The sequence below is a fragment of the Artemia franciscana genome, unplaced genomic scaffold (genome assembly GCF_032884065.1).
Source record: "Artemia franciscana unplaced genomic scaffold, ASM3288406v1 Scaffold_1171, whole genome shotgun sequence".
Taxonomy (NCBI): Eukaryota; Metazoa; Arthropoda; class Branchiopoda; order Anostraca; family Artemiidae; genus Artemia; species Artemia franciscana.
The window spans coordinates 82428-98405 of record NW_027062753.1 but is presented as its reverse complement, the minus strand read 5'-3'; the positions used below and the strand labels follow the sequence as shown (position 1 = coordinate 98405).

Sequence of the window (15978 nt, the reverse complement as noted above, 5' to 3'; positions counted from 1 at the left end):
CCTTCGTTGTCAAACACCTTTGGTCCTCAGTTTTATCGTTTATGAGTAAGCTTTCGATTCTGTTGATAGAAGAGCGTTAATAAAGGTTTTATCCTTATATGGAATACCGAAGAATACATTAAAGTGATTTGTGGTATGTATGAGAATAAAACTGCAGCGGTTAAGGTAGGAAATGAGGTTAGCAACTGGTTTTGTATTAAATCAGGAGTTAAGCAGGGTTGTGTTCTATCCCCCTTTATATGGATCATCTTGATGGACTTCGTCTTAAGGAGCACTGGAAAGGCAATTGGAGACCACGGAATCAAATTGGGAAGAAAAACGCTCCTGGACTTAGATTTTGCTGATGATTTAAGCATTTTAGATGAAAGTGTGAGCAAAATGAATGAATTTTTAGAGGTTTTGCGAGTTTAGGGTGCAAGAATAGGCTTGAAAATTAATGTTAAGAAGACTAAGTCACTAAGGCTAGGAATAAGTGAAGATGAACAGGTGACATTAGGTAACGAAAAGATTGATTAGGTTGGGAGCTTCAGTTACCTTGGTAGTATTATTAGTAAAGATGGTGGGAGCAGTGAAAATGTTAAAAGTAATATCAGGGTGTTTTTTCACAGTTAAAAAAAGTTTGGAAGAATAGAAAGATAAGTCTGCAAACGTTGATGATTTAAGCATATTAGATGGAAGTGAGAGCAAAATGAATGATCTTTCAGAGGCTTTGCTAGTTCAGGGTGCCAGAACAAGTTTTAAAATTAATGTTGAGAAGACTAAGTCACAAAGGCTAGGAATAAGTGAAGTTGAAAAGGTGACGTTGAATAGCGAAATGATTGATCAGGTTGGCAACTTCACTTAGCCTGGTAGTACTATTAGTAAACACGGTAGGAGCACTTGAAGATGTTAAAAGTAGAATAGTCAAGGCTCGGGTTTTTTTTTCACAGTTAAAAAGGTTTGGATGAATAGGAAGATAAGTCTGCAAACCAGGATTAGAATATTGGAAGCGACAGTGATAACAGTGGTCAAATATGGCTCTGAAGCATGGGCGCTCCGAAAAGGAGATGGAAATTTACTAGATGTTTTCCAGAGAAATTGCCTACGGATCGTTCTGGGTACCCGGCTGACTGACCGTATTTCAAGCAGTAGGTTGTACGAAAAATGTGGTTCAATCCCGCTTTCTAGGGCTATAATGAAAGAAACGTTGAAATGGCTATGCCACGTTCTACGGATGAAGGATGACAGATTACTGAAGATTGTCCTTTTTGGCCAACCGTCTGGGGCTACACGGAAAGGAGGTCGTCCTTGTCTGGGTTGGGAGGATGTCATAAATAAATATTTAAAGGAAATGGGAACTTCCTGGGAGGGTGTAAAGAGAGAGGTTTTAAATAGATTAGGTTGGAGGAGGAGCGTGCGTAGCTCTGTTGGCCTCAGGCGGCTTAAGTAAATAATTCACTTCAAAGTAGACATAAAAATAAAAACATACCAATCATTGTAATCTATACAAACAAATTAAAGAAAATGTTCCGTACCCAAACCAACCCGCCTTCTCTTTTTTCTTGTCACCTAAAATTTGTGCCACTTATTATAATAACCACCCAACCCTCCATTAGAAGCCCTGGGAATAAATATCTCCCTTAATTTTTTTTTTACTCTTCGCAAACACCCAGAAAAGTAAATCATCCTCATTGTCTTCACACAAAGACCAAAGACAAAGACCAAAATCTTCCACCTTACCTTTTGAACGTCTTACTATTTGCTTTTTGTGTTTTTTAGTAATAGTAGTCATTTTTGATACACTGTTTTAGTTTAGCCATTGTTGATACACTATTTATTACATTTTAAATAGTTTAGCCGCCTATATATATATATATATATATATATATATATATATATATATATATATATATATATATATATATATATATATATATATATATATATATATATATATATATATACTTAAAAGAGTATTTCAGTTGAAAATTAAAAGAAATTGAAAATGATTCTCTCTGATATAAGATTCAAAATTAAAACATCTGGAGTGAACTAGTTAGATAATTTCACAAAGAGGGCTAAACTTTCTATTTATGATTAAATTAAATAAAAAAAACAAGTTTTTTTAAATGAAAGCAAGGAGCAACATTAAAACTTAAAACGAACAGAAATTACTCCGTATATGAAAGGGGCTTTTCCTCCTCAACGGCCTGCTCTTTACGCTAAAGTTTGACTCTTTGTCTTAACTCTATTTTTAAAACAGTAAGAAACTTTAGCGTAAAGAGCGGGCCGTTGAGGAGGAAAAGCCCCTTTCATATACGGAGTAATTTCTGTTCAAACACAAATAAATTCCACATTTTTGTAGATGGGAGCTTGAAACCTATAATAAGGTTCTCTGATACGCTGAATCTGATGGTGTGATTTTCGTTAAGATTGTATGACTTTTAGGGGGTGTTTCCCCCTATTTTCCGAAATGAGGCAAATTTTCTCAGGCTCGCAACTTTTGATGCGTATAACTGATCTTAATGAAACTTACATATTTAAAATCAGCATTAAAATGCGATTCTTTTGATGTAACTATTGGTATCAAAATTTCATTTTTTATTTTTACTATTGAGCCGGGTCGCTCCTTTTTACTATTGAGCCAGTTCGTTACCACGAACTGTTTGAAAGAAATAAAAATGTATCTTCATTTCTATAAAAATGGTAATGAAAATATGAATAAAATTTGTGATCAAGACAGTGAAAAAGTAGTTTTAAAATATTGAACAGTTTGGGTTTCACTTTCGGAAGCCTTTATCAAAGGAAAAATAAAGATGCAAAAACTGGACAAAACTGATAAAACATACAAGAAAATAGCGCAAAGTAATGTGTAAATGCTATAATATAAAAGGGAACAACGAAAAAACGAGAGATATATAATAATTCATTGTTGTTATAAACTGTAGTTGAGTTTATTTAGTTTTTTTTTTCTTGTTTAGTAGTTGTTATGCACAGTTCCAACTTGAAAAAAAAAAAATTCTGTAAAATTCACAACACACTGCTATGGCGAAGAATAAAAAAGGGATAGTGAATATTTTCTTTTAAATACTAAAAAAAAAAGAATATATGTCGGGACGGTCAAAGCATAAAACTTTTTCATAATTCCTAATATTCAGGATTTTTTGGATTTTATCTTCGCTCTGAAGAACGCGTGTCGCAAAAATCCTTAATTACTTACAAAGTATGTTATGATTGCCCCATCATTTCATTTTTAGCATTAAAAATTTTAATTTTTCTGATAAATGATTTAATATGATTTAAATCTCTCTTTAGATAAAAATATTTTCTGTGACTATTTCTTTTTTGGTAAATCATCTAATTAGTTTTTTACTTCCTTATTGTCGGTCTTATTTCTAAAGTTTTCACTGTTTTAGGTTGGGCGAAAAATTCACAATATATATATATATATATATATATATATATATATATATATATATATATATATATATATATATATATATATATATATGTATATTTATATATATATATATATATATTATATATATATATATATATATATATATATATATATATATATATATATATATATATATATATATATATATATATATATATATATATATATATATATGCTTACTGCCATACATCTTGGGGTTTTGCAACTTGTAATCCAATGTTAACCTCGTCTATATTGAATTTTAGCCATTTAGCCTTTCTATTACCTGGACCCTCCATTTAGTTAAAACAAGTTTACTTACTTTCAAATGGGTGTGTGATTGTTGCTACCAGCTATTTAATTATTTTGGGTAAGGTTTAAGCCTTATTGAGTTTTCTTTAGAGAAAAGTCAGGGCGGGGAAAACTTTTGTCCTGGACAATGGTATAAGTATAAGAAAGTGCTGTTTTCCTTTTAGATTTATTTTTCTATTTTTTGTGAAATAGCATGAGAGTAAATTTCTGTTAAGGAAAGCAACCATGAGTATCACAAGCAAATAGAAAAGTGGCAAGGTGTTTTCTTCAGTTCAACATAGCCTCAGTTATATTCAATCAACTAGCTTACATAAAAAGTAATAATATATACGCACACACACGTAGAGCTACAAAAAGAAGAGAACGTGGCACGAGAGTAAACCATGGAGTTCCTTGTAAAACTTAGATGACACTTGTCTTCTTAAAAATGTGAGACTTAGTCAAGAAGCTCTACCTTCTTATTAATGACAGAATAATTCACATTGAAGTGAATTATGCGTGAGCTCCTGTCCAGTAATTAGCGAGATATTTAGAACTTCATAGTTTGGCAGAAGTTTTATTTTAAATTTAATGTAATATATCCTTTTTCTAAAAGTTAAGCATGTAGCTCTGAGAGGTCACTCGTCGGTATGCTCAGAACGATTTGATTTATTTATATTATTTATTTTTAGTGTATTATCAAATCTTCCAGTTAAATATTTAATTTGCTTGCAGGTGCATGGGGGGCTTGACAAAAAAGAGGATTTCGTGTGTCATGTTTGCTGCAAAATATACCATTATAAAAATTCTTTAAGTCGGCATCTTGAAAGCATTCACCGTCTGGAACCAGCGCCTCCAAGTCTTCGTTTTCAGTAAGATCTTTTGCTTTTCATTTTTCCTTTGCTCCTTTTTTCCTTTGTCCTTTTCATTTTTCCTTTGCTACCGTGGTGTGCAGCACTGTCATTGGTAATAGTTAGCATTTAGATTAATAGACATTTTCACTTCTGGATATGACTCATTTGGTACTTTAATTTGCATCCTTTTTGAGCTGTTTACTTTCTTTTAAGTAACTATTCTTTTAACTATTCAACTCCCAAGTCTAAAATAGTAGTCAATAAGCAAAAGAAAGCAATACAGGGGGAGTTTTTTACGTTCACTGCATCCCAATTTTAATCAAAATTTATTAGGCTAATTGATCATACTTTTTTAAGGCTCAGGTGAACAAACTTTCAGGAAGGCTAGGTCATGTATTATAGGTGAAAAAATTTATTATAGACGAAAAAATAATAATTAGATCATCTATAAGAACCCCTGCGTGCTTGAGATGAAAATCAAGTTCAACTGCGTGTTCATTTCAATGTACCATAATGACGGAAACAAATAATATATTTTCTATATGAACCCTTATGTACTTGAGATGAAAATTAATTTCAACTGCGTTTTCATTTCAATGTACCAAAATGGCGAAATCAAATAATTAGATTTTCTATTTTAACCCCTACGTACTTAAGATGAAAATCAATGGCAACTGCGCTTTCATTCCTCCATACCATACGTACTTGAAATGAAAATAAGTTTCAACTCTGTTTTGTTTTCAGTCCATATCTACCTGTGTACAGTGATAAATTACCAAGGAATTAGCCCCAGTTTTCTCGCCTCTATCCTGAAAGGGTTCATTAATGGGTTAAAATAAGATTGGTTAAGCCTAGAATCGAATTGATATCTACAAACTGTATCAATGTTTTCATCAGAGTTTTTTTGTTTATACCATTTAATTAATTAAAAAGTACTGAATTCGGTGTAAAATCTTTAATGGATTTTTTTCAATTTGTAGTTTTAGATCAGAAAATCATTATATTTGCCATTTTGTGACTATGTTTGAATTCCCCTCTTTCTCTCATGTAAGGCTATTGGATGTTTTTGTGTTATCCTGTTGCTGGCAAAAGGAATTGTGTTGTTTACCAAAGACTGTAGAGGACTTTTTCGATTGTGTTCGTATTTTTTTTTCGAAAACTTCTATGAACATAAAAACGTACAGCGTACGGGTGAGACCCCTGTCAAATAAAAATTCTGCTAACTCAAAATCACGAAAATATATGCGTTTGCTATATGAAATTGACCTTTTTAATTAAATCGTCTGTATTATTGGTGAACTTATTTTAAAGCTTGTAAGTAAGTATTGTGTTAGCGAAGCAGGTTAAAGCTTTTGAATGACCAGCAGGTTAAAACTTTTGAATTTTACCTCAGAATTGTACAAATACTTCCTACTGTGGTGTTGTAATTCTCTGGAAGGTTTTGTGGGATAGCAGCTATTTTTGGAAGAGAAAGAAAGTGAACTTCACTTGATAAAACAGTAAACAGTAAAAATTATGGTAAAAAAGCACCAAAAGGTGCGATAAGTATAAAAGCACCGCAGGAAGCACTACATCCTTATATATACCAGTTGAACTTCAGCAGTCCACATTTAAACTTGTGTTACCCTGCCTAGGATTTATTACAGAATTACCTGATTTTTTTTCTTCCATAGGTAATTTGGCACAATTATGTGATTTTTTTTATTATCTTATTTTAAATACGTTGTTTTTTTTCAAAACGGTGCTTTCTTTTACCGAATATGATACATTCGCTTTATATTCTCAAAACTGAATTCTTTCATGATTTTGGATGCTACTTGGTTATCTTTTCAAATAAACCCTTTTATTTGACTGCTGATGCGTGAAAACAAAAACCAGAAAGGGAAGAGTGAAGGCTCTTTATGTTCGCTACTATTATAATTCATTTATTAGTCGCTATTTATGGTTAGTTTTGAAACTTTTTTTTCAAAGGTTTGAGACTAAAGAAAATGGAAATCGCATAGCCGTAAATGCTGTTCCTATTACCGCTGGTGAAGCGAATACGCGAATCCAAGCACAAACTGAGGGTGGAGACGCAGGTATTTAAGTTTTCATTGACTAATTAGAGTCTAAATCTTAAATCTTCATATGAAATACAAATTATAAAAAAATAGAAAAAAGATCCAGATTACTTGGGAGCCCCCTTCCTTTTCTCAGGTATTCCCTTTCTCCCGTATTATTTGTTTTTTTTTTAAATAAATATTCTCTCTCTCTCCCTCTCACTCCCTCTCTCTCTCTCTCTCTCTCTCTTTCTCTTGGTTCCACACAGGGACCGAAAAGTGTGCCAGGATAGATATTACCAATTGGAGTAACTCCTAGATGCGCCTTGATTGTTCCTCTAAATCCAAGGTAAACCTTACTTCTTCTCCTGTTCCTTTTGTACCCCATTTTGGCTTCCTTCGAACGTCTCGTACCCAAGTTAAAAGAAAAAGAATTCTTAGCATCCTAAGTGACCTAAGCATTCCTACTCCTTTTCCTGACCCTCCACACAGCCAGCTTTCTTTTTTAACAGAAACCAAATGTGCCTCACAAGGCTGGGCCTAGTTCCTTGCCCCACCCCAGTGGCAACATCTTGAAGATCTTACCGAAGACTCAACGCATTTATCGTGCCAAGCCACTGAATACAGCATTGATAAATCTGTTCAAACAGACAGTGTAATGGTAGTCCTCTCCTTACAACAAGATTTTACAAAAATACTGACTGTAAAAAAAAGTTAACGGATGTGGTTAATTGTTATTGTGATTCTTGAAGTAAACCTACAAATAATTCCATCCCAAACGAGGTAAATAACACTTTACAGTCATCATCAAAAAGTGCCTTGTCCTCAAACTCAATGAATATTAACGAAGGAAGCAGAGCCTCATCTATATTCACTTATATTCAACCCAATTATCCCTGATCTTGAGAACACAGATGCCTGAATTCATTTTGAGAGTACGCAAGTGAATATATCTAATAATAATGACTTCCCTGCTCATATTTGCAAATATGCTAATATAGTTTTGTCAGGTTTTGCAAATTAGGAGATAAATGTGATTTTGTACATGATCGTGCTCCAAGCAAACTGCAGTATTCCTGATAAAAAATTGTGTTTTTTATATTGTGTTATAAAAAATTGCTAGTTTTTTAAGCAATGAAATTGCAAATTAGGTTTGAAGGGCCCCTATAATCATGGACCTATTACCCATAACCTAAAAACGAAATGAAGCTAGTTCAAGAGTTTGGTCCTATATTTATATAACAAGCGCGGCGAAAAGAAGTGCTCGTTATTGCACTTGTTTCGTTTTTACCTCACTGCCAAGTGTACTAAGGTGTAGTGTAATTTTGACCATGCTCCCTTATGTAAATTAGCATCAAGCGGGCGATGTTTTGGGTGTGATAATTTGCATATTTATATCCCTTCTTCCTTTTTGCAAAAAAATCAAGTTGTAAACAAAATCCAAGTGCACAAATTTGTGCACGAATCCCATTTCTTCCTTATTAAATACCCCTCATTACTTCCCTCCCTCTTCGATACAAAGCTACATGCCCCATGTACCCTGTCTCTGAAACGCCATCGCACCCAAACCCTCCCACAATCTCCTCTTACTCATATCCCGCCTAGCCACAAACCCCCTTGCATACCCTATCCGCTCCCAGCACCTTCTTGCCTTCCCATCTCCCTCTTTCCTCTCTATAAAAAATCCTCCCAATTCGACTTCTTCTTACCCTATTTTCTCGAAACCCTACCTCCAGCCCATTCGTTTTATCTTTTGTAACTACCCTGTCAAAGTGACTCAGGTCTGAGACTTTTTGCATTTAATAATTGTTTTTGCAATACATCCTAATTGTTCTCACTTAATGTCAACTGGAAAATAAGTTGCACCATCCTCATCATGCTTCGTCCATATCCTTGCCCGTTCCCCCACCTCCAAATCTTCAAGGTAAATCCTTCTCTTGTCGTTCTTTTCCAAAGCGTCAAAATATTAAAGTAAAACCCCACCCAGGAAATTCTCAAACTCATCAAGTCTCCCTGCTGCGATTCCCCAATCGGTTTGTTTTTCCTAAACTTTTAGCTACTAATGCTGAAAGTCTTAATTTTGAAAAGCTTACTGAGCTCGACGTGCTTTCAGAATCAAATCTAATAGATACTATAGTTATTACTGAAGTACAGTTCCATGGCCCAGGGTCCCTGTGCCTGACAAACTATTCACAGAGTTTATTAAACTCCGTCCTATAGACCACCCACTCGGAGGAAAAGGCGGCGGGGTTTTGTTCTTTACTAAGAGTAACCTTTACCCAAAGGTTATTTGAGTCACTAATTTATCCGGGTATGATGAAATTCCCTGGCTGAGCATTAGACCTAAAGTACTCACTCGTTCATTTAATGTTATTGCAATAGCTGTTTTCTATTACTCTCCAAATCAAAATATCGATTCGAAACGTAAATTCTTCCACTAATTCAGACAAGTGCTGATTTTGCTATTTCTTAGTACCCCAATGCTGGCCTTTTTTCAGTTGGCGATGCCAAAGACCTTACGATAGATTATTTTTTCTCCTCATTTAGAATAAAGCAAATTGTTAAAATACCAACCACTCAGGGAAATGCTGTCTTGATGTTATTTTAACTAATATTTTTAATTTTTACAGCCCTCCCTCAGCTTTGCCCCCATTAGGTGAGAATTATCATCTTTCGATTCTTTTATCCTCCTCCTCAAATTTTAAGCATTCTTTCTCAATAACTTATGGCACTTATCGCCCTCTTCATAATTTTGGTCTACTTTCTTTTGGTTTGTGGCTGAATATTGAAGATAGGTCTGGTATTTATAGTTTAAAAAATCTTGATGAGAAAATGGCTACGTTCCATTAAAAGTTAGTTGATAAATATAAAAAAATTTCCTAGAAAAAAAGATTTAAAAGGTACTCCATTGATAAACCCTTTAATAACCAAACCACAAAAACACTAATTAGAACCGAATTGAAGCTTTTCAAATATGGTAAACTGGATGGAGCCAATAAACTAAGAAAATCAATTAAAAGAGAAATTCGTAAATTGGCAGGATTGTACTACAAAAATAAGGTCGAAGAATTGTTCACTAATAAACTTAAAAATTGGTATCTTGAGGTTAAAAGCTGTATGGCAGGAGGTTTAAGCAGCTTGACTTCAATCTACCCGAGTCTCCTTGTGTTACTGCCAATAATTTAAATAAATTCCTCGCTTCCATTGTCCAGAGCCTTCCAGCATTGTCCGACGAATTACCAAAAGGAGCCATATCCTCTTCTTTTCCTATTTTTCCCCCGTCTGAAATAGAAAGAAGAATTGAAAGACTAAAAAAAACAAATATCTGTCCTTTGGATATCCCGTTTCCTCTTATTAGTGCCTTTGGTGACTTCCTTTTCAAACCCTTGTCTTTCCTGTTTAACGACATTACGAATTCCAACAATTTGGAAACAGGGTTTCATAACCCTTTTGAAAAAAAAAATGGAAAGCCTGGTTGTGAAGACGTTAGTTCTATTGCTCTTACTCCTATTTTCTCGAGACTTTATAAAGGATTCCTTGCAGATTGACTAATGGAAAAATTCTACCTGTTACTGACCTGAGGTAATTCGGGAGCCTAAAATCAATTTTTACCTCCCACTATCTCGTTTCTCTTACTGACCGCATCGGGAAAATCCCTGAAAAGTATAATTCCTGGCTAAATTTAATTTCCATTGACCTTCAGAAAGTATTTGACCTTGTTGACCACCATATTTTAATCGAGAAACTTGTCAGCGAGTTCAATATTTGATCCTTTACCGGTGAAATTGGTTGACTCCCTCCTAATAAATAGGTCGTAGGTTTTTAAATATCAGAATTATTATTCAAATCCTCTGCTTGTCCACAATGGCAACCCCAAGGTACCCTCCTAGTACCTTGGAGTACTAGGACCTTGGAGGGCGAGGGAATCCGCGAAGGGATTCCCTGACCAATGGAAATTTGTTGATGACCTTACGGTTGTTGAAACTTGCTTCAGAAATTTAATAAGCGACCCTATGAGTATCCTCAATGAAATTGGAGATGAGCTCTTGGACTTAGACATGGCAGTAAACCCCTCTAAGCCCATGATAATGCCGATTTGTTTCTTAATCCTGTTTTCTTAATCATATCCCTCCTGAAATTTCTGTGTCCTCATTTAAACTATTTGGCGCCACAATTTCTTCAAATTTAAAGTAGGATATCCACGATAAAGACATCATCCATAGAGCTAATGTGTAAATCGCCCTCCTTAAGCTCCTAAACAAATTTAGCGTCCTCCCTTCCCACTCCTTAAGGATTTATACGTCTTTTATCCGCCTGCATCTCGAATAATTGTGTCAAGTTTTGCACCCTTGTATCTCTCGCGAAGAATCGGAAAAAATTGAACCAATCAAAAAAAGAGCCTTGCGAATAATTTTCAAAGAAGGCAAGGGGCTATACTTCCTGCTCCTATTCAAATCTAGTTTGGAAACCCTTGAGCGAAGGAGGGTTTCGTTTTGCCTCTTTTTTCAAAAAAAAATGCAATAACAAACCCTCGGAGGGTATGTATTTTCCCCAAATGTCACCCCCCATCCAGATTACGACTGCCTCGAGATGTTTCTGAGCCCATTCGTTTTTGGTCCCCCCCCCTATTCGCTGCGTTACTTCCAGATATGAAAAATGTTTGTCCCCTTCATCCCAGAAAAAATGAATAAAATATCCCACTTGTTTCTCCCTTTTTTATCTATTTTTCTATTGGCTAAGGGTGCTGCACAGGTTTATGCACTTATTGGGTTAGATTCCCCCCTCTCCCCTCTGTTTTTTGGTTTCCCTTTTACTTTTTATATGTTTTATATTTCGTTCTTTTTTTGTGTTATTCAGCTATTTTTGTTCGTCGTTTTTTACCAATTTTTATCTTTTTAACTCTTTTATTGACTTTATGACTTTCTATTTGATGGTTTTTGTTTCTTTGCCAGTTTTTTGTGCAGCCATATGACTTTTCGACTCCGAAGTCCGAATTCGGCCTTTTTTGGACTTGTGATAGAATTTTTTTTTGAAAAAAACATCTTATCTCTTATCTTATCTATCTACCTTTATGTGTGATTGACCGTATCGACATTGGCCACTTGTCATTTGCTGATGATATTTTGTTATTTTCGGACAATTTAATATCAATTTTATACAATCAGAATTTTAAAATCGGACAAATTAATACATTTCACATCTATGGGATATAGGATTAGAGATTGAACGTACTAAAGCAGCATTTTTAGTGGCTGACAATAATAGTCATTTCCAGCATCATTCAATTCGGGTGGGATCACTAAATATTATTAATACAGATTGAATTAAATACCTTGGGGTGTCTTTTGGCCCGACAATTACGCGGGAGTTGGTGTTATCGTCTGTATTCATGGAAAACTTATGGCGTGCTTGTCAGTGTGAAAGTTCGTTTTTATAAAGAAACACTTGCTATAATTTCTTGCTCAATGTTTGCATCTCATGAATTTTTCATCGTTCCATTTTAGAAGTTTTTAAGTAAAATTGATAAAAAAAAAAAAAAAAAACGTATCCGCGTGTACATTTTCCGGTTTTATAAATGTTTTCTTGAAATTCCACTATTATTCAAAAATAGGTATATTACACGAAAATCCGGAATATTCGATATTACTGTTAAAATGGATCAAGAATACGACCGATTTCTCAGACGATCTAGGGAAAATAGAATACATTTTCCTCTTAATTGTGTTATTTAATGGATAATTAGCTTTGTCTCCATAGCTTTAATAAAACAGCTATTTATGTGTTATGTATTATGAGTGTTTATGCGTTATGTTTTATGAGTGTTTTTAGTGTTATGCTCTAATGAGCTATCATGAGCTATCTATTATATATTCATGAGTTACTATGTGTATTATGAACTACTTATTGTCTTCCTTTTCATTATAAGTGTAATTTTGTTGTTTTCAGCTTTCTTTTCATTTATTTCCTATTTTCCTCTGCGTTCATCCATGTTTGTATATAAGACATAAAAAAATGCTATTATTATTATTATTATATGACTCATTTTTTAGTTTTCTCTTGATATGGAAAATCGGCTCCAGCTTCCCCCCCCAGGATTTTGGCGAAATTACGCCACTGAATTGCTTTAATTGTTTTTGGTATCTTGAACAGCAGTTTATCCCCTTTATGTATTCAATCTGTTATATAATTTTTCCTCATTTGTTCCTCTTCTCTTTTTTAGATGGAACTTAGAGTAAATTCAGACTTTCAGTGACAAATGTGAATGAATATGTGTAGCGACTCTGCAGTTCTAAAGTTATTTTTCTCATTTTTATGGATTTGAAAAAAAAAAAATTTGTTTATGTTTTATTTGCACATAAATGATGTCAGTAAACCAGACTGCGTTTTTTGTAAGGCCGAGTTTTTTTTTGTTTCGTTTTTTTTAAATATATCAATTAAGGGACTTGTTAAATTGGCTATATAAACAAAAAAGCTACTTTATCCTCGGTTTTTAAGCCAACCTCATCAACTCTTTGTGACCTCACGTTATACTGATTTATTTATTTAAGAATTAACGACGCTTCTTGACTACTAAGGTCCCTGCGTCAGCCCTGCAGTGCATTCCTGCAGCGTGATTCGATCTCTGGGTCCCGTCACGTTATACTGATGTCGTTCTAAATTTCATATTTCAAATCTTACTTTATTTTGATTTTGATATTAGCTTCAGAATCTTTCTTCATCTGTGAGCCTAGTAAATTTGGCTCCCGGAGCCTAGTAAACAGCGAACCTTAAGCCATAGTAGGCGACTGTCTAGTGACATACATTTCCCATGTAAAACTACTTTGAAAAACAACATGTTCAGTAAATCATAGTTTGCTCAGTAAAGTACAAGTGACACTCAAGCCTTTTAGAGCGCCTGAGATTTGTAAGTTTGATCGGTGTTGCTATTTACATTGAATATGGTTTGGCTTTGGCACCATGCTGTTTATTGTTTTTTATATAATGTATGTTTTTTTATGATTTTTTTATGATTGTTTTTTAACTTGTGTAGAAACAAAAACATCCAAATTAAGTTTAAAGGATTTATACAAGGTTAGATAAAATTGAAATTTTAGATCCTAAAAAGCCCGATTCTTTTAACACCATTCGAAAATGTATAACTGTTGTTAGTAAAAGGTCAAGATTTCCGAAAATCTGGAAAAATACACTCATCTAATTATCACAAAAACTCGACAATTCAGCTGAATCTTTAGGTTTTTGCTTTCATGTTTCCCTCCTTCCTTTTCTAAGCAAAATTGTTACATGCAAAAGTGTTTTTTTTTATTATAAAAAGTATGGAGATAGAGTTATATAAAATGCAGTAATTCTTTTAGGGGTTTTGGCAAAAAAATTTAATTTGTGAATTGAAACTAATTCCTGTAAATTTAAATAAAAAAAATTATTTTGTTTCTCAGTTTAAAGTTATAATTGTGTCCTGGGAACAAACTTTTTCTGGGTTAACTCGTATAGTGCGTATCTCTACAGCACTGTCCTATATTTCCAAACAAAATAAAATTCGAAACTTGTTTTATTTTAGTTTCCAGTTCAGAATCGCCAAAGTTATTATGTAAACTGCAAAAAAAATTTATGGTGACTAATCCCATTTGCATTGGTTGCAATGGTAGCCCTAGTAGAGACATTTACGTCCAATACTAAATAATATAATAACCCATAACTCCTAAAAATAGAGTCAGATCTAAACAAGAACTACGCTATTAGAACCGCCTTGTTTGAAACCCTTATATAGGTAACTTACCGGCCCTTGGCTTGAACAAAAGGGAAATTTATTGGCTTGAACAAAAATAAAAATTTATTGGCTTGGAGCAAAAAGGGAAATTTATTGGCTTGAAAATCAAGAAAAGTGGCTGCAATCACGATATTCTTCATATATGTCATCTTTTTTCTTTTTTCTTCTTCTTTCCCTCCTCGGATAGCTTGACACTAGAACATCACAGAGTGCTGATTAGGAATTTTTTACATCTACGTGCTTTGCAATTTGAAAAAAATTGAAACAAAATCAATATTTTTTACGAAGAACTGTATTTTCATATACTAGATAATGAATGTCGTCATAGTTTTATTAGAACTATTACGTAAATAGAAAAACGATATATTATGGTGTTACCTATGATGACGTTGGTTATGACGACATGATCTTGGTTGCAACAGTAGCTAGCAACCTAGTTAGAGACGATCAAGTCAAATAATAAGAAATACAATAACCTATAACTCCCAAAAATAGATTCAGATCGAAACAAGAAGTATATTATTAGAACCACCTTGTTCAAAACCCCCTCTAAGGATAAGGAAACTTACCATTCCTTGGCTTGAACAACAAGGGAAATACAATGGCTTGAAAATCAAGAAACTAGCTGAATACTGCAATATTTTGATATATAGCATCTTTTTTTTCGTTCTTTTTCTCCTCACTAGAACAGCTTGGCACTAGAACATCGTATAGGTTTGTTTATTGGCTCATTTTAAAGATAATTGATGTGGTTAACAACTTTTTGTAATTAATTTTTTTTCATAAAATTAATTTTTTATGAAAAACTGCATGTTTCAGTAACACTGTTGTAGCTTATGTTATTAATATCAGGAATTTGTCACATCTATCTACTTTTTTAATTAACAAAAAAATATTTAAAATAAAATCAATATTCTTAAAAATTACATAAAGGTTCGATATATCTATATATCTATACTAGCTGTTGAGGTGGCGCGCGCCACCCCAACACCTAGTTGGTGGAGGCGCTTCGCGCCCCCAAGCCCCCCCGCGCGCGTAAGTCGTTAGGCGCCATATTAGTTACGCGCCATCCCCCCTGTGCCCCCCGGCGTCCGCGTTGTAGTTGTGTCCCTGTGTCCCGGTTGTCATTTATATTCCCTGTGTCCCGGTCGTCATTTGTGTCCCGGTGTCCCAGTCTGTAATATCTCTTTGAGTGTCCCGGTCGTCATTTATATTCCCTGTGTCCCGGTCGTCATTTGTGTCCCGGTCTGTAATTTCTCTTTGAGTGCCTCGGTCGTCATTTATATTCCCTGTGTCCATTTATATTCCCTGTGTCCCGGTCTGTAATTTCTCTTTGAATGCCCCCCCCCGGCGTCCCCGTTGTAGTTGTGTCCCGGTCGTCATTTATATTCCCCGCGTCCCGGTCGTTATTTGTGTCCCGGTGTCCCAGTCTGTAATTTCTCTTTGAGTGTCCCAGTCGTCATTTATATTCCCTGTGTCCCGGTGTCCCAGGTCGTCATTTGTGTCCCGGTCTGTAATTTCGTCAGTCGACAAACATGACGTCAGTCGACAAACAACTTCATGACGGCATAATGCTCAATCCTTGTAATGACGTCAGTCGACAAACATGAC

General features: G+C 34.4%; 1 protein-coding gene across 1 annotated transcript in view; it reads left to right on the top strand.

The window, feature by feature from the left end:
* Nucleotides 1–12980, top strand: part of LOC136042358 (zinc finger protein 782-like) — a 53390-nt gene extending 40410 nt beyond the window's left edge. The window contains exons 6-8 of the mRNA XM_065727325.1: nucleotides 4445–4581; nucleotides 6535–6641; nucleotides 12823–12980. Coding sequence (XP_065583397.1) covers nucleotides 4445–4581; nucleotides 6535–6641; nucleotides 12823–12833 — 255 coding nt within the window. The 3' untranslated portion in view covers nucleotides 12834–12980. The remainder of the gene's footprint in view (nucleotides 1–4444; nucleotides 4582–6534; nucleotides 6642–12822) is intronic.
* Nucleotides 12981–15978: the final 2998 nt, after the last annotated feature.